Source organism: Xyrauchen texanus, chromosome 29 (assembly GCF_025860055.1).
Source record: "Xyrauchen texanus isolate HMW12.3.18 chromosome 29, RBS_HiC_50CHRs, whole genome shotgun sequence".
Classification (NCBI taxonomy): Eukaryota; Metazoa; Chordata; class Actinopteri; order Cypriniformes; family Catostomidae; genus Xyrauchen; species Xyrauchen texanus.
This window is the reverse complement of record NC_068304.1, coordinates 41,252,986-41,272,292: the sequence shown is the minus strand read 5'-3', so window position 1 is coordinate 41,272,292 and position 19,307 is coordinate 41,252,986. Positions and strand designations below refer to the sequence as shown.

Here is a 19,307-nt window from a genome sequence, read left to right as displayed (position 1 = left end):
CAAAACAATATAGTAATTTAACTTTTGTAAGACACTTTTAGTGTTGATGGTAATATGCGAGGAGGCGTGAACTATCATGAATATGGATGTATTCACACCTAAGACAAAACACCCCTCCCCTGGGCCTATCAATGAGGGATAGAGAATGAATGTGAGGAGACTTAATGATCCAAATCAAGTTAAGAGAAGTAATCTGACTATATATTTTCTTTACATAAAGACGTTACTTAATTTTAGACCTACACTACCGTTAAAAGTCTCTTCTGCTCACCAAGACTGAATTTATTTGATCCAAAATACAGTAAAAAAATTGTGTGAACTCATTTTTACAATTTAAAAAGTTTTCTATTTGAATACATATTGTAAAATGCAATTTGTGATCAAAGCTGAATTTTCAGCATCATTACTGCAGTCTTCAATGTCTTCAAGCACAGAACGACGTGGTGGCGTGGATGATCACCCCTCCTCCCAACGACCAGGTCCTCTGTCTTACCATGGCCGATGAGAGGAAACTCTACGTACAGTCAACCCACGGAAGGCTGCTGAACCAGACAACATTCCTGGCAGAGTGCTCAGAGGATGTGCAGACCAGCTAGCAGATGTTCTTACCGACATCTTCAACATCTCTCTGAGCAGCGCCGTCGTTCCAACGTGCTTCAAGGCCACCACCATCATCCCCATGCCAAAGAAGTCTTCAGTGTCCTGCCTCAACGACTACCGTCCCGTCGCACTTACACCCATCATCATGAAGTGCTTCGAGAGGCTCGTCATGAGGCAGATTAAGACCCAGCTTCCCCCCTCACTAGACCCACAGCAGTTTGCGTAACGTCCAAACCGTTGTGCCATCGCCACCACCCTCCATCTGGCCTTCCTGACTGGGAGAGTGAACAGCAGTGGACTGGGCACACAGCCCTGGGGGGCCCCAGTGCTCAGTGTGGTGGTGGTGGAGATGCTGTTCCCAATCTCGACTTCCTGAATGGGAGACCTCAGTCAGTCCGGATTGGGAACAGCATCTCCACCACCACCACACTGAGCACTGGGACCCCCCAGGGCTGTGTGCTCAGTCCACTGCTGTTCACTCTGCTGACTCACGACTGTGCAGCAATGCACAACTCGAATCACATCATCAAGTTCGCCGATGACACGACCATGGTGGGTCTCATCAGCAAGAACGACATGTCAGCATACAGAGAGGAGTAGAGCCAACAACCTGTCTTCTGAATGTCGAGAGAGAGAGAGAGAGAGAGATAGATAGATGGAGACAGACAGACAGACGTGTGTGCAATTGATTCCTGTGATGTAAAGCTGAATTTTCAGCATCATTACTCCAGTCTTCATTGTCACAGGATCCTTCAGAAATCATTCGGATTTGCTGCTCACGAAACATATAATAATAATAATAATAATAATAATAATAATAATAAAAAATAAATGTTGAAAACTGTTGTGTACATTTTTTTAGGATTCTTTGATTAATAGAAAGTAAAAAAAAAAAAAAAAATGCATTTATCTGAAATGTAAAGCTTTTGTAACATTATACACAACCGTTCAAAAGTTTGGGGTCATTAAGAATTTTTATGTATTTTTTTGTTTGTTTTTTTGGGAAAGAAATGTATACTTTTTTCAGCAAGGATGCATTATATTGATCAAATGTGACAAAGACATTTATAATGTTACAAATGCTTTCCATTTCAGATAAATGCTGTTATTTTGAACTTTCTATTCATCAAAGAATCCTGAATTGTTGTATTGTGTATATGCCTTATATCAGATATTACATTTATTCATTAGATCCGGTTCTCAAAGGTCTTGTGAACAAATGTTTAGTATGTGTTATATGGCCTTATTTCAGTGACTCAAAAACCACACAAATATTATTTCCTCACATATTATTGTAGCCCAGTTAGTGCCGAATAGAGTGTTAGACTTATCAGATGCCACAGGGTTAATATCCCATTATTGGATACATTTAGGGTTGCAACTAATGATTTAGATAATCGATTTATCTGTCGATTATTCGACTATTTGACCATTGCAACAAACAAATAAAAAATGTGCATTTGTTTGCGGTTGTATAGAGTACCGGGAAATTTCACCGGTGTCGGTACCGACTACAGAAATGTTGGTAACGTGACACCGCTAACCCCTAATGTGCAACTTGGCTCTTCATTTTAATGCACTGGCGCTAAAAACGCTGCCTGTCTTTGTCAGTAAGTGAAATAGCAAAACGTGTCCATTTTTAAGTCCAAACATCCCAGGAGGACTTGAATGCAGCATTAGGTCCAAGTGTAAACAGGCTCTTGGATACCAGTCTTAAATTAATCTCTGTTTCTTAAAGTGACACTTGTTAGCATAATACTCACTGATATGGTCGATGGCTCCGGCGCAGAACTTGCCGTGGAACTTCTTGGCTCCGAGACCCCTCAGATCCTGAATGGTGAAAGGCCAAAGATGTAGCACGTTGTTTCGGGAGAACGCATCCCTTTTCTCCAGCAAAACCACCTTGGCTCCCAAGAAGCCCAGCTCTATGGCGGTACGTAAACCACATGGCCCAGCTCCGATGATCAGACACTGAGAAACACAATCCAAAAAGAAGAGTACAACACATCAAGACTTCCACCACAACATCAACAATCTATTTTGAGTAATACCCGCATATTGCTCATTGCAGGGAAACGTTTATACCTTAGTATTGGCACAGGCCCTTCCTTTTTTGTATTCCTTGTGGCTGGCACGCTTGTCTAACTTGGCCCAGAGAGCTTTGGCTTTCCAGTAGTTGAGCTTGGACTTGAGTTTGTGGTAGAACACGCGGTATTCATTGGGCTTGAGTTCCAGGAAGTCACAAAGCTCTTGAAAAGCCTTGAGAGTGCCTTTGCAGGTGGTGGCCTGGACGAAGTGGTCAAACAACACATGGGACCTATTCACGCCATCTCCCACCACACCGACACCTCCATCGCACATGGTCCCTGAACCCCACGAGCGGGGATTACGGGACGGCCCACGTCCAGCTCACTCAGAGTCTGTGTGTTTGAGACTCAGCTTCCAGCATCTGTCATTTTCACCCTGAAAGAGAAGACACGCCATTTAATTAGATGTCTTTGTCATTGAGGAGGAGATTATGGGCCCCTGATAATTATTTAAGGAACATTTCCAAGAAAATAAACACTCTCAAAGTTGAAGTGTGTAAAAATAAGTTTTCAAACAGAAACTAGATCAATCTAATTCTAGGTTCACTGGATCTAAACAGGAGATTTAGAGGACAAGCACAAGTTTAGTCTGAGTTCTTGTTTGTTTTTTGTTGTATAATAGTAAACTAGAGTCATTAAGAGAACACTATTTGACATGTTTATTATGTGGTTTCTTCAAGGCTAGTACATGATATCTAACAACTATCCAGAAGCCGATTGTGACACTCATTGACAGACAATGATCGACAACATCAGGAAATTACAAAACCATAGAGCTGGGAAGTCTCCAAACTAGTGTTGTTAAATACGGGTACTCCAGTACCAAGTCGATTTAAAAAAAAAATACATTTCTGAAGGTACCGGAGTACCAGGACTACCTGGTACCCATGCAGAGTCGGGAACTTTCAAACGCTCACAACAAGCAAAATATGGCGACAAGCTGCTGCTGCTGAGGCTCAACTGAATCTTGTCAAAAAGTAAAGTGGAAAAAGCCATGTTTGGAAATTCTTTGGATTTGAGGCTGATGAAAAGGGAAACATCATAGATCAGCAAAAGCCTGTTTGTAAACGCTGCTTTCACAATTTTCTGACGAAAGGAGGAAACACATCAAACTTAATGAAGCACCTGAAAGACACCCGGATTTATTCAAGCAAATAAAGCAGGTGAGTTTAAAAGCATATTATCATTTGCATTAGAGCTGAAACGATTAGTCGACATTATCATTGAAAAAAAATTGATGAGAAAATATCGTTGTGGAATAGTCGTTTGATCTCATTTAACATAAAATCACATTAAACTAATGATGACGCGTGAGAGCAGCAGTTTACGCCTGACGGAGGAAGAATTACACCGATCAGTCCAGATCCACTAAACTTTCACAGCTTCATCCTATGTAGATCCCAAAGTATTAGGGAATTATACATTTATTTATTTATTTTTTAAAATAAAGAAAAGGTAAATTCAGAAGCACTCTCGTTGTGGAATAAGCAGAGCTGGAGCTCTCTAAAGGAAACATGCATTACATCTTAAATGCAGTTATATTTAATGCGTTATTGTTTTATTAAAGTTCAAATAATACAGAAGCTGCTCATGTTAATAACTATAAACTCAGAAACGGGCATTTCTCTGTGTGGTCGGTGCCTCTTCAATGAGTCGTGTGAATGTCCCGATCTCAGGGGGAGAGATTGAAACTGCACCGGCTGAGAGAGACTCCGTCACGGGACGCTCATCCCTCGAGCGCACACGCTTAATGCAGCTCGATTAGAACCTATTTAATCATATCTATATATATCTATATCTATATCCATCTATATATCTATACATCACTGTGCATTTCTTATCATGAAAAAAATGCCGATATGCAGCTTTATTAATAAGAGCACTTTGCACATTAGTTTGGAAATTGTGTTTTATTCATTCTATTGTGTGCTTGTTTATTTAGGATTTTTTGTACTTGGTAAAAACTTAACTTAAATTAAAAGTTGTAAAAGTTGAAGCAAATCTTATATAAGTGTTCAAAAATACTTTAAGCATACACTGTTCAGTCCGACTTCGGATAAGCGTTTGAAGATGGATGGATGGATGTACGGTTTTGTTATAATTCAAAAATAATATATTTAAATTAAAAAGTGTTGCTCAATGGCATATTTCTATTCTGTTAATTTGTTAACTTAGTTATTAATAAGTGTTGTTCAGTAACCTGTTTTTGTGTTTTGCTTTGGTACCAAAAATGGTACCGACTACTGAAATGTTGGTACCGTGACAACACTAGTCCAAACATATTAAATGCCAGCACAAATGTGGGTAGCCTATATCATGCGCATAGCGGGAAATTGTGCTCATCTACCAGCCACTGTCGCAAGCGAACTGTAAGATGTCTCGAAGTGACACGTGACAAGAAATGCTGTTGGACAGACACACATGCTTGAAAAACACACTTTATATATAAGAACAGAAGCGGTCAATGCACGTGTCTGATTTGCTGTTTGTTTAGGTGTGTAGCGCAAGCGTGTCTTGTGCAACAGATGCATGTATGGAGTTCTCACCACTTCTTTTCCAGTCCTCTGAAAACCATTTGCAAGAATAGTGTAGCCTATGAGAACTCTGCAAATGACATCAGACCATCTCAGGAAGTGCTCGAAGTTTGTTTCACTTAATATGCATTGTGAATGCAACTCTGGAGGTTGCAATCAAATATCGCAATATTATAAAATTGTGCTCATAGCAACACTGGTTTAGCCAGAGGTGTGTGTTTGGGAGAGGAAAACCCATTTGTCAAACTAAAGGTATATGAGGAGTGTGCTTGAGAAACACATTTGATAATAATAGTTTTGCAATTCTGCTGGTGACGCTAGTGGCACAAAATCTACACGCTTCACCTTTAAGGAGCTGAACATGCCTCATGCCCATCTCTTATCTGAGAACGAGTCAGTGACACAGGAAGTCCAAACAGGAAACGCTCAAACGTACTGGGAGTCTTTGCATTCCACTGTGGAAGAGACATCCAGATAATACAACAAAAAGGCTGGATATTTATCCAGTCTCAAAACTATTTGTAGATGTATTTTAGGTATTTCTGACCAATCCTGAAGAGGTGTGGGGATAATTTGGTCCCGGGTCACTTAAGACACAGGGTATGCAATAAAGACCTACACATGAAGCACACATACCAAGTCACATGACCTGCAGGAGTGGTGGTGGCGGCGTAGTGGGCTAAAGCACATAACTGGTACTCAGAAGGTTGCTGGTTTGATCCCCACAGTCACCACCATTGTGTCCTTGAGTAAGACACTTAACTCCAGGTTGCTCCGGGGGGATTGTCCCTGTAATAAGTGCACTGTAAGACACTTTAGGTAAAAGCGTCTGCCAAATGCATAAATGTAAATGTAAAAAATACATACAAATATGGTCAAAAACTCATATGACCGCATCACATGAGAGGTGTCATTGCCAAACCGTCCTGTATCTGTCCCGGCAGCAGCGAAGCTCCACCCATCACCTGTCAATCAACCACTGTGCTAAATCAAACGCTTAAACTTTGCCGGTTATGAGCAGCCCCAAGGCTACGTCTACATTAATCCGGATACATTTGAAAATGGCATATTAGTTTCTAAACGCTCTCAGTCCACACTAGCGCTTTGAAAAAGCTGCTCATCCACACCGAAACGTCTGAAAACGCTTAAAACGCTGAGTAAAACATAAGACGCATCAACATGTGTAATTTCTGTCAATAACCTTGTTATTTAATTTCCGCCTCAATGAAACGTTGCAGCAATGTCGAGTAAAGGCACAAAGTTTTTTAAATGGACAGACAATGAGGTGGAGTTGTTGCTATGGGTAACGCTCGACTATAGAGTTGCAAAAGCGAGTGAAAATGTAGACTGGGAATCATGCCAAAACAAATATGGCGAAATATCGGACCGCTTCAAAGAGCACTATCCTTCTGATGTTGCGGCTTACACCCACAGTAAGGACGAGCTCACAAAACGTATTACTACAACTAAATTGAAGAATATAAGACTCAAGTAAAGACACGCGGTGGACTCGCGGTAGTGTTGCTTTACTTCAAACTTAGCAAGCAGATTTGGGGTGGATCTACGGCAGTCACCACCATTAATTCTGGCATCGAAACCGGCGATAACAACAATAGCATCAACGATGACAATAACCCAGTCGATCAGTCGAGCTAGTCCTTCTATGTATAGTTATGCTCCTTCTGCTACAACAAGTCCGGACTTGGAAACAGAGGTGATAAACCAATGTGATGTGACCGGCTGAATGCAACGGTCATCCTACAGACAAGAGAAGCTGAAACGAAAACGGTCAAACGAAGCGCAATTCATTGTGCTTGCTCAGGAGGATCTCAAGCGAAGGCAGCAAACATTTGAGAGGATGGAGGCTGCAAACAATGAGCAATCATTGTTTTCGAAAGCCTCCGTTTACACCGTCCACACTAAAACACGAAAACGCCGTTTTCAAATGCATCCACTTTGGAGTGCGTTTTCAAAATGCTCAGTTTTCGCAGACAAAAACACCATCTCAGCGTAGACTGAAGGCCAAAACGGAGAGTAAGATGCATTTTAAATGAAACCGTATTAGTGTGGACAAGGCATAAAAGGAAAAACCGTCTGATCGGAAAAATGTAAAGAGATAAAAACACAAGAACTTCGGGGATCTTCTCCATTGTGTCTGATATCAACATGGACACTTATGAGAAGCATGAACATCTGCAGCTCAGTTAACACAGGTAATCCACTAAAAAAACACAATTCTGCTCAATGTTGCAGGGTTTTTTTGCACTCTCTTTTATGACTTGGTTGAGGTTTATTATCATGCAGTAACACACTGACAGTGATTGACGTGTGTCGTCATGAAACAGTCCCTCACCTCCAAATTCAAACAAGAGTTCACAGGAGATGCATTTAAAGGGCACCTATTATGGAATTTTGAAAATGACCTTTCATGTAGTGTGTAACAGATTTAAGTGAACAAAAACATCCTGCAAAGTTTTATATATGAAAGTTCACCGTAAAAAAAAGTTATTGTCTCTCAAAAGTAGGAGTCGACTCTGAGTCAATGTAATGAATCGTTTTTCCAATGAGTCATTTTCCTTTTCCTTGTGACGTCAAGACGAAAAATTATCAAATTGGCCACGCCCACTCATTGCGCGGGCAGACACCAGGGAAAACCTGAAAAAATCATGTCGACAACAAGACGCTGTGTTCTGAAGTGCGTATCAAAAGCGACCTTTAATCACTGCCCAGGGACGAGCGTGTGAAGAATCAGTGGCTAGAGTTTATATGTACAACTATACCACACAAGTATCGCCCGAACCTTGTGCTGTGTTCGCCTCATTTTAATGACGATTGCTTTACGAACATGAACGCTTTCAAGTGTGGATTCGCGAGCCGGTTGATACTGAAGGAAGGTTCAGTACCAAGTTTATTTGGATCAGCTTCCTCCTCCGAATCACAATCTGTAAGTATTATTAATAATTGTTGCTTTTATGTGTTTTTTAGCTTAATAAGTATGTGTGTGTGTTGTGTACGTTACGCTCAGCGCAGCTTCTAGGTCTCCAATGTCAATGTTTTTGAAATATGTGAAATGTTTGTCGATGTTATTGGAGTTGTCATAAAGAACAGAGCAATAACTTGTAGTAATGCAGTGCTTTATTAATATGTTTATGCGTTGGGCTAATGCAAACAATAACTGATTGGGTGTTTACCACCGAACTTTGGGCTATGATCGCTAACATATATCAACTCAAATTCCTTCTCTGATTTAGATTGTTTTACTACAAAGCGTTCTGTTTCCAACAATCTCTGCACAGAGTATACCAATCACAACTGACTGGGTCATCTGACCAATCACCGCAGATTAGCGTCACGCAAAGGAGGGGTTTGGAAAAATGAGTCGTTGAACGAATCATTTGGGAGTCGCTGAGCAAATCAGGTAAACATAAATGCATATTATAAGACAACAAAAGTGTTTTTTGTCATTGCATGCATGTAAAACTGTTGTTGGGGACTCCCAAAACAATATTAGGAACATTTTAAATGCCATAATAGGTGCCCTTTAAGCGAACAGGCATAAACAGCGATGCATCTCACCACATGTGATCGGATGGCATCAAAGAGTTAAATGGTGAGAACATTCCCTAACGCTTCAGAATGCTGCATTTTTCTGCAATGTCTGAGAAGGTCCAAATATCTTTGGCATTGACCTCAAAGTTTAAAAATGCTGATTTCTGCAAAATAACTGTTCTAAAATCTTCTCAGACAGACAATGAGGACAAAATGTCTTGCGCAGTTAGAACTCAATGTTGCGATGTGGACAGAATAGAATGCTGAACAAACAAAAAGGTTCCGATACAAAACGGAACATGTTCTTCATTGTCCACTTACACTGGATTCACTCACTTGAACGTGGACACAACTAGAATTCAGCCACTGAAATAGAACATCTAAAATATCACAAATGAGCAGTCTGTAAGAGCCAAGGACATGTACACACACACACACCCTTTTAAACACACGCAGACTGGTAAGGTGTGGTCTGGATGAAGGAAATCTCCAGGATGAAAGGGTTGGTAGGTGAAAGGCGAGTTCCAGCTCTTCTCTCAAATGAAAATGCACGTCTGACCTCACAGAGAATATATGCCGTGGAGAATAGCGTGAAGCCTCCACATGCGCTACGTCTCCACGGTAACGTGCTCAACAAGTCATGTGATAAGATTTGTGGATTGACGGTCTCAGACGTGGAGGCAACTGAGATTCGTCCTCCGCCACCCGGATTGAGGCGAGTCACTACACCACCACGAGGACTTAGAGCGCATTGGGAATTGGGCGTTAAAAATTACTCACTGTCATGTTGCTCCAAATCTTTTGAGTTCCACAAAAAGAAATTCATACAGGTTTGAAACTAAATTAGGGTGAGTAAATGACAGAATTATCGTTTTTAATCTATATCTTTTAGTAGGGATATACCGTTATTGATACTGGTTTCGGGTCCGATACTTGTACTCGTAAAAATGCTCCGATAACATGTTAAACACCATCATGAGTGCGCTCTGTAACAGATGACTGCAAGCAGAGCAATTCACTATGTAGTGCACAGTACTATCTACAAACATACATACAACCTACACGCATGTATACCTACATACTTGTATACATGTAGGTATGTGTGTGTGTATGTATGTACATACATAAATACTAGGGCTGCACAATTAACCGCGATATGACCTTGTGCGATTATTAAATTGCAAAGGCTGTGATTTAATTAAATAAATAAATATTCTGCTCCCTTCAAAGTTTATTTGCGCTGCTCAGTCCGGTCTATATTAAGTTGGCGCATTGTTACGGTGTTTTCAGAGCGGTTCTGTGCTCCACAACTCTCTCTCATGCTTACAGTAACAGAAGTGCCCAGAGTTCAGTTCCGTTAACTTACATGCGTGTGGCAGGGCGGAGGGCGGGGCCGGGTCGCGATCCTACGCACCCAGTCCCGTATTAGGCTAATCAAGCCTCCGAGGTATAAAGGTCGACTGCAGGGTGTCGTGCGTTAGAGAGAGATCGTTTACGGACATGTCCGTCATGTGTTTGTGTCTTTTAAGTTTATCATTAAACTATTATTTATATTATCAAGCCAGTTCTCACCTCCTCCTATCCATTGATCCCTTTACAATGCGCTAAACGCTTTAATTACATTAAAATGGCACATCCTGCGTGAAGCGGTTTTTATCATTATCTCAGTCTTCGCACGGCACAGGTATCATAATAATGTCGCAGAATACAAGATGGGGTATAATTCAAACATCTTTATTAAATGATTGCGGAGCAAACAGCATTAACAGGAACACCTGTAGAGTCCAGAAACATCTTTTCATTCTCCAGTCATTTGTTTACCTCACGAGAGAGCGTGTCACACTTATTACAGTCCCCGCGGAAACAAGTGAAAGCGGAACTAATATTACCAACATCCAACAACAATGAAAAGGAACGTACATATAATAAATCTATACCAAATATTTAGTTACTACAATATAATGCATTGCTAAATTAAATATAATAAAATAATGAATACAAATAAATGGTGACAAACTAACCAAAATCTTCACTTTATATGTAAATCACACCAATGGGTCATCAGTTCAACTTCAGTTTGACATTAAGCCTCATTCTTTAGGACTATCTTATATACAGTAACGAATAGTTTGTATAAGACTACTAGGCCTAGAATAAAGAGTAATTGACTGACAGCAACAACTGGTTTCACCAACGGGGAAATGTAGTTAACAGTGACATTGAGCAGAATGTGTACTGAAAGTTAAATGATCAGCATCGATTGAGGAGATGAAAATTGGAGATCGGTGTCAGATGTTAAAATCCTGATTGGAGCATCCCTAATATTCAAGTTGTCTGTGTTTCAAAAACTAAATGATGATGATTATTGGGCTGAGATCCTGTTAAAATGGACAAAACAGGTACACGTGGACGGTAACATTTGGATATGAAGAAGACTTTGTTTCTCTGTTTATATATTTATTTGTTTGTGGTTGAACTGGAAAAAGGTCTCAGTTTGGGTCTTTTTAAGAGGGTTCAAGTGTGAAAACCCCAGCAGCCTTTATGCAGTTGAACATGTGCAAACATCTCCATCATAAATCACAATATTTTTCAAAATAATCGCAATATAACTTTTTGTCCAAATCGTGCAGCCCTAATACATACCTACCTACACACATATATACCTACATACATATATACCTACCTACATGTATATACCTACATATACATTTCATTAAATAGCAGCCTTTTGTGGTTTACCAATTTAATAATAATAAAAAGTTAATTTGCAACCATTTTAATCAGTCTAGAGCCCTGAAATGAGAAGCCAACAAAGACTTTGATGATAATTATGAGCCCTGAAAAATACAGAACGTAAAAATAACTCCTAAATTACTTCCTAAATAACTTGTAATATTCTGACACTGTTGATCTGTCATTCAGTCTTCATTATATTTCAGCTGTTGTTTTGGCTAGTGAATGCACAAACTAAAGCAGATAGATCTGGTTACCCGTTTCCTCTCTCCATTACTCTGACATGACACTAATGCTTCAAAGAGCTCGACTGCTTTACACAGCAGTGCCCAATAAACAAATATGACACAGTATCTATCAGACGTTCATTGATCTTCAAAGTAAAGCTCTTTTCAATTCATCTGAACTCAAAAACTGCTTGCTAATGCGGAGTATGCTGAAATTGACTCTATAATACACAGATGTTTTGTCTGTCCTCGTGTGCCCTCAACACCGTCAGTGTCTGAAATCTGAGACCTCTACATGATATCAGTGAACCTCAGAATCAAAATAACACTGAATATCATGTGAACAGCTGTGTTATGTATCAGTGCAGCCAAACCTATTTACAGCCCTAAAACAGTTAAAGCGGAGGAGATCGACTCTTCAAGCGCACTGGAAAAACACTGCTCGATTCAGACATAAACAAATATAAACACCCCCCTATAAGATCAGCCATCATCGGTATGGCCACACACTATCAGCACACGTCATTCACATTTCCTGCTCTGACTGAGGGGGGAAGTATCAAACTCTTAAGGTGCGTACACACTGCCAGCGACTCAATACCATTCATTTTCAATGCGAGCACAGCGACTTCCGGCGACAAGAGCTGTCGCGACCGTTGGCGCTAGATGTGGGCGTGTCCAGCGACGTTCAAGTTCAACTTTATTCAAATGAAGAGTGACTAACGGAAGCGACAGCCAATAGGAGAGACGACGGGAGACCTCGCGTGAGATATCAGAGAGAGAGAGAGAGAGAGAGAGAGAGAGAGAGAGAGGAGACTAATTCTTGCTGTTAGAAATGTTCCAGTGCCCTATGATATGTCTCTTCCCACGTACAAGGAGATTTTTAAGAAAAATACTGCGTGGAAAGGTGTATCTGAGATCGCGGGGATTTTATGGACACAGACAGACCGGCGTTTGCGTTTTCTCCGCAGATAAACCGCCGCTATGGCAAACAGCACGCCTTGTTTCTCATTCATCTTTGATAAAGCATTTTATGTACTGATTCCATTTATATTTAGTCTTTTCCCTCCAAAATGTTTGTTTTTAGCGGCAAGAAAAGAGATTCGCTGTCAACAGCAATGAAATGACATCCGTGAATGTCATTTATAAACGTTACTAGGCAACCAGTAGTGGGAACACCCACTAGAGCCTTCACCGCCAGCCACTGGCGACCTGCAGCGACAAAGTCACTGGCAGTGTGTACGCACCTTTATTGATAGCTGAAAGCATAGTCAAAATATCCCAAATATTCAAGGTAACGTAAGTGGGGTTTTTTACAATGCATAAAATGTCCCTTCTACCTGACAGTTACCATTAGGGGTGTAACGGGTCAGTTTGTATCATGGTTTAAGTGTCACGGTTTCGGTACGGTTTGTTATGACACAAGTACTAAGTTGCATAACATACAGTTTTTTGGGATCCAACCGTGTGTGTGTGTGTACTTCATATTCCAATCACATTTCACCGTCCAAATAAGGGACTAAAACAAATATTGAAATGCCATGATTTCCCGTTCTTGTCGTATAAAGTGAGCAATCCAAATGAACCGCGGACCAGCCGCACTCATAGCAGAACAACGCCTATATAAACAGCTTTTAAGTGCCCTGATGCACGCACCGTTTGCGGAGGTTCATGCCAAACCCCCACGAAAAACAGCAAGGACTATTGAGTTTCACTTTCATTTAAAGTTTGCATAATGTTGCAGGGTTAATCCATCCAAGAGACGACGCTTGCTCCATTTCTGTGGAGATGATAGATGAAGAAACATATTTTCTAACACGTGCAGAATCTCAAGTATTTTTTGCAAGATGGCGTTCGCTGACATGTCTTTGGAGGGCGCGGTTTTGGCAAGAGGGTGTGCTGATGGGGGGAATGACAACATGATGAACATGTGCAAGGAACTACAACCAAATTGTAAAAAAAGAGGTAATTTACAAGGCGCAGAGCTGCTTTTTCCTGGGACTAGCCTCATGCTGAAGCCATGCTAATAAATGTCAAATCTCCATCTGGTAGGGGACTACGTTTGCAACACTGACCTGATGAAGAACTTCCAAAATATGACCCAACCAACCATTAATGCACCACCACATTGTGACTACTTGTGCTAAGGGAGACTTTGATCACTACAAACCAAAACTGAAAGGAAGTCATAAAAATGACCGAGTATGTTTGGAGTTATTCACCACAATGACTCATGGGAAGAGGAGAGGAGTCTGGACTGTTACCGTGTTAAAGATCCGGCAGAACATAATACAAACTCCCAGCATGCCCGAGTCACTATACTTGAACACAGGGCTATATCGAGCACCTCTCTTTCACCCAGGAAACTCTGCACATATGTGTCCCTCTGGGAATATTAGATTGCAGAAACAAGAATCTGGGGCTTGGCACTCAGCACTGGTGTGTTAGTGATACAGCAGCTATGAATACACACAAGACGATCATCAGTGACATGCTGATAAACAGCACACAGCAAGTCACTTACATATGCGACTAAATATGTCTGTTATTGGCCACTGGCGAGTAAACATCAATGATCTCATGAGCGTGCATTATGTAGGAAATTGACCTTATGTGGCTGCACTTTTCCCCGGACTGTTTTCACAACATGTTTTACAGCATGGCTACAGACCAGTAACGCTCCTGCCCAGTTGAATGCCTGCTGAAGCATATGAGGTGCAAAACTCAAGAGTATGTAGATTTAAACCTGTTCAAAACATATTGAAGTCAATACACATTATGCACGAAAAAGTTTCCTTTTAGCTCGTTCTGTGTGTGTGTGTGTGTGTGTGTGTGTGTGGTGCATGCATCCATTTCCATTTCATGTCTGTTTTAATATCCTTTGTTATTTTCAGTCCGTGATCAAACAGATAAAAAGAAACTTTTTTTTTAATCATCCATTGCACAGATGAGGTCAAACCAACCGTGCAACTGTTCTCGTTAACGTGCGCTGCGCTCCTATAACCGTAAACATCTGTTTGCATAGCTGCAGGTTCTCTTAAAGAGACAGTATCATTTTAGCGCTTGCTCTTCATATTAATGTAAATCGCACAAGTGCATACAAGCACATTTCACAAAATGCACTAATGTAGTAAGTGTAATAAATGTGTAAATACTAGAGACATTACGGTTACAAGGTTTCACAATATACCTCGCTTTTAAAATGGACGGTTATCATATCGCTGAAGCTCTTCTCATTGATGAAGACAACATGTCATGAATATAAAAGACAACCAAAAATTCTAATCGGTTTAATTAAGACAGAATCAGCGACATTTACAGCATCATATAAACTTGGTAGGGATGGCACGATACCTGGATCAGATGCTGATGTTTTTAAATGGATTGGATATCAGTCCAACAAGCTCGATCCAAATCCGATACGGTGTGTTTATGTTCGTTACGGTCAACCTTTGATAGTGATGGTTAACCAGTCTGGAAAGTTTGTCACAGACGGGAAACACAAAACTTTAAGCCCCACCCCCGTAAACACCATTCCACGGAATTTGCCGAGATTAATGTAAATGCAATATACAGGATAATAAATGAAAGCCCCGTTTGATCAAAACACCAGATTCAAAAGTAGTTTTAAATGATATGTAATGATTAGGTGTGGTAAAGTTATGTTCATGCTTTGTCACATTCACAAATGCAGCAAACGGTTTTAAGCACTCGTTCAACATTACGACGTGCCAACTGCTTGACCGTTTGCAGAAGTGCAGCGCAACAGAAGGTCAACAATGTGTCGGGAACTACTAATAATGTTTTACTAGTAAAACTCAGTGCTAAATGGGGTTTACAGTGCATGAGACTGACAGTAAAACTGTGGCAGTAAATACAGTGTTGGGCAAAATGACAATAAATAAACTGCATATGAATAATATATTTTCAATAGGTATTGATTTAAATCACAAATGCAACAAATTACTGAATGCATATCCGAAGTGTTAACCTGGGCAACTCATTACAAATCAATTTAATGTGAGAGTGGTGGTGGTGGTGTAGTGGTCTAAGCACATAACTGGTAACTGGTAATCAGAAGGTTGCTGGTTTGATCCCCACAGTCACCACCATTGTGTCCTTGAGTAAGACACTTAACTCCAGGCTGCTCCGGGGGGATTGTCCCTGTAATAAGTGCTCTGTATAATACATTGGTACTCAGAAGGTCACTGGTTCGAGCCCCACAGTCACCACCATTGTGTCCTTGAGTAAGACACTTAACTCCAGGTTGCTCCGGGGGGATTGTCCCTGTAATAAGTGCACTGTAAGACACTTTGGATAAAAGCATCTGCCAAATGCATACATGTAAATGATTATCATCTGTACGTGTTGCATTTTATTTTTTTGGCTAATATAATTATTATCGTTTTCCCTTTGAGATATCTTCTAATTTTTTTTTACCTTCTCCGATTGAGAGTCCTGATGTTCAAGATCAACGGTTAAAGAAATAACGTTGAAGAAATCCAAAATAAAGTCCAAGAATTGGTTTTAACTTCTGTGTGTTTATCAGACATATTTCAAAACCAGATATTAAACCGCTAATAATATAGAAAATGCAGCTCAATACGTGACACCGTACAGAGTGGTCATTTCTGTGATAGTGAAACTGTCATACCATTGCACCCCTAGTAAATATATAACTATGTAAAGGCACAATCATACATAATTAAATATTTTATCTTCAGAAAACAATGTAAATATTAAAGAATTGCCATTTTTCTTATTTGCATACATGTAGTTTTGCACTTATAGTGGTACTTAAAATATATGCGTTATAATACAAGTATTAAATAACTGTTATTTGTGTAATTATGTGTTTATTATTATTTTCCAATCTTGTGAATATTTTGCAACTTGTCATTATTTAAAAATGCAATTTCATGACATATGAACTGATAGAACGTGTCATTTGGGCATTCTGAAAAAAGCTAAAATGTGATAAAAATTATGAAAAGTGAAATACAAAAAACTAAAATGTACAATCCTGCACACTATATATTGTGTAAATTCATATATATGAATACTGTGTGTGTGTGTGTGTGTGTGTGTGTGTGTGTGTGTGTGTGTGTGTTTTTCAGTTGCATTACGCTTGCATATCGTCAAAGTTCTGTTGAGTAAAAACTAAAAAGTTTACGAGCCAATGGCGATCCTTCCTCCAACATGACCATAGAGGGTTGAGTATGACTCAACACAACACATATGGAAACAATAAACTACAACATGTTCAAATTAATTCAAGCGTTTTATAGCAAGAAGTCCTAAAAAACAACAACCGGTGAAGTCAATATACATCCCGTCCTCACTAGGGAATGTTTCCAATCACATGCAGCATGTATTTCTCAACTTTATGGAGAGATTGTGTCACAATCACGAGCACTTTACATGTGTGCGACTGTACAAGCACTCCACATTCCCCTTCCTGTTGGGACCTCAGAGAGATGTGAGAGTTTCAGGTTAGTGGAAAGACTGATTACGGTGTTTTTCAAAAGCTGTTGGCAATATCCAGAGAGAAGAGTGGCCAAAAAGGACAATTTAAGGCTATTTTATAGTTCATTTAAATGTGGCATAATGTTGATTACCACAAAATGCATTTCAAATTGTCCCTCCTTTTCTTTAAAAAAAATACAAATAAATAAAGCACAAATGTGTGTTCCAGTGAGACACTTCCAATGCAAGTCAATGGGGTTTAATCTGTAAACATTAAAATATTTGTCAAAAGTAGAGACACAAGACATAAACAATATGTGTGTTAATATGATTTTACTGTGATATAATCACTTACTAATAACTATGCACTGTACGTACAATTGGTTTGATTCTGTATTTTTGAGGTAATGAGATTGTTAATGCGCACCCATGGTTGCTGGACTTCGGTGTACGGTTATTTCCTTCCTAATATATAAAATAAAATTCCATGTGCAAATAAATTACAAAAATTTGATGACTAAACAGAAATCAGAAGAAACTGCGATTTACCATTTCAAATACAATTTTTTATTTTTTTTTTATTATTTTTTTTTTACAAAGATTCAGTTTTATTTAATATTTATGTTATTAAATTGTGTGATATATCGGCATTGTGTCGGCCAACCTGCACTTTGGATATCGGCATCGGAAATTAAAAAAAACAATATAGTTTGGGGGTCTGGGTAGCTCAGCAGGTTCGAATCCCAGGACGTGCTGAGTGACTCCAGTCAGATCTCCTAAGCAACCAAATTGGGCCGGTTGCTAGGGAGGGTAGAGTCACATGGGGTAACCTCCTCGTGGTCACTATAATGTGGTTCTCGCTCTCGGCGGGGCGTGTGCTAAGTTGTTCGTGGATGCCGCGAAGAATAGCGTGAAGCCTCCACACGCGCTACGTCTCCACGGTAAGATGCGGAGGCAACTGAGATTCGTCCTCCGCCACCCGGATTGAGGCGAGTCACTACAACACCACGAGGACTTGGAGCACATTGGGAATTGGGCGTTCCAAATTGTGTGAAAAATGGGAATTATGCTACACTGTAGCATTTGGTTACATCAGGTTGCATCAGGCAAGTAGGATAACGCACAGGGAGTGACAACTAATATACTTACTAGGACAGTATATTTTGAAAAAAAGGACTGAACAGTAATGTAATTTAGCACGTGAGCACAACACAGAACTGGTGCGGCGCGTGAGAAGTGAGTGCCCATTTGTGCACGTTCATGGTGCGAGCATCCGCCACTGACTCATCTCCACAAAGGACGGCACAAAACAAAATTTAGCGATTCCAATGAAGATCGCAATGTATGTATTTGGAAGAAACAAGAACCCTTTGCAGGGGCATTTTTTGCCCCTGTATTCTGGACGGGAGGCATGTTTGGAGCATGGGATGAATCTCATTGAATTTACCTTGGCGGTCGCTCAAGCGAAATGTCGGAAATTTACATTTTCTTGTATTCTAGACATGCTTTTAATCTAATGGCACGTGCAGCAGTCAGTGTGAAACCATATGCTTCTTAATTTCGTTCAGTCTCAAATGAATCAGACCACAGATAGACACACGCACATGGATATTTACATTCTGTATATCGACATACACAATGTACAAACCTTGCAAATCGCCGTTTTACATTTACATTTATGCATTTGGCAGACGCTTTTATCCAAAGTGACTTACAGAGCACTTATTACAGGGACAATCCCCCCGGAGCAACCTGGAGTTAAGTGTCTTACTCAAGGACACAATGGTGGTGACTGTGGGGATCAAACCAGCAACCTTCCGATACCAGTTTACCAGTTATGTGCATTAGACCACTACACCACACCACTCCAAAACCATTGGTTTTCTAAAGCCAAACCAATTCCACACCATGGAGGACGCAATTTTTCCTTCATAATTCAAATGAATTTGAGGAAAGCGTGCGTACATGTTATGTGCTGTACACATTATGTGCTGTACACATTACTCAGGTGGCAATTTTGAAATACCGTGATAGACGGTAATCCAATATGTATACCAGTTGGCAAATTTATACCGCTGTGTCGCCCACACCCTAGGTGCGAACATCCTATC

At 40.2% G+C, this 19,307-nt stretch overlaps 1 protein-coding gene across 2 annotated transcripts in view; it reads right to left on the bottom strand.

The window, feature by feature from the left end:
* LOC127622726 (protein-methionine sulfoxide oxidase mical3a-like) overlaps positions 1-19,307 on the bottom strand; it is a 90,881-nt gene that overhangs the window by 52,598 nt on the left and 18,976 nt on the right. For both annotated transcript variants that reach the window (XR_007968002.1, XM_052096778.1), the window contains exons 2-3: positions 2,686-3,063; positions 2,364-2,571 (exon numbers count right to left, since the gene is read on the bottom strand). Coding sequence is in view for 1 of the 2 variants with exons in the window: in XM_052096778.1 (XP_051952738.1) it covers positions 2,364-2,571; positions 2,686-2,961 (484 nt within the window). In the remaining variant the exon portion in view is untranslated. The remainder of the gene's footprint in view (positions 1-2,363; positions 2,572-2,685; positions 3,064-19,307) is intronic.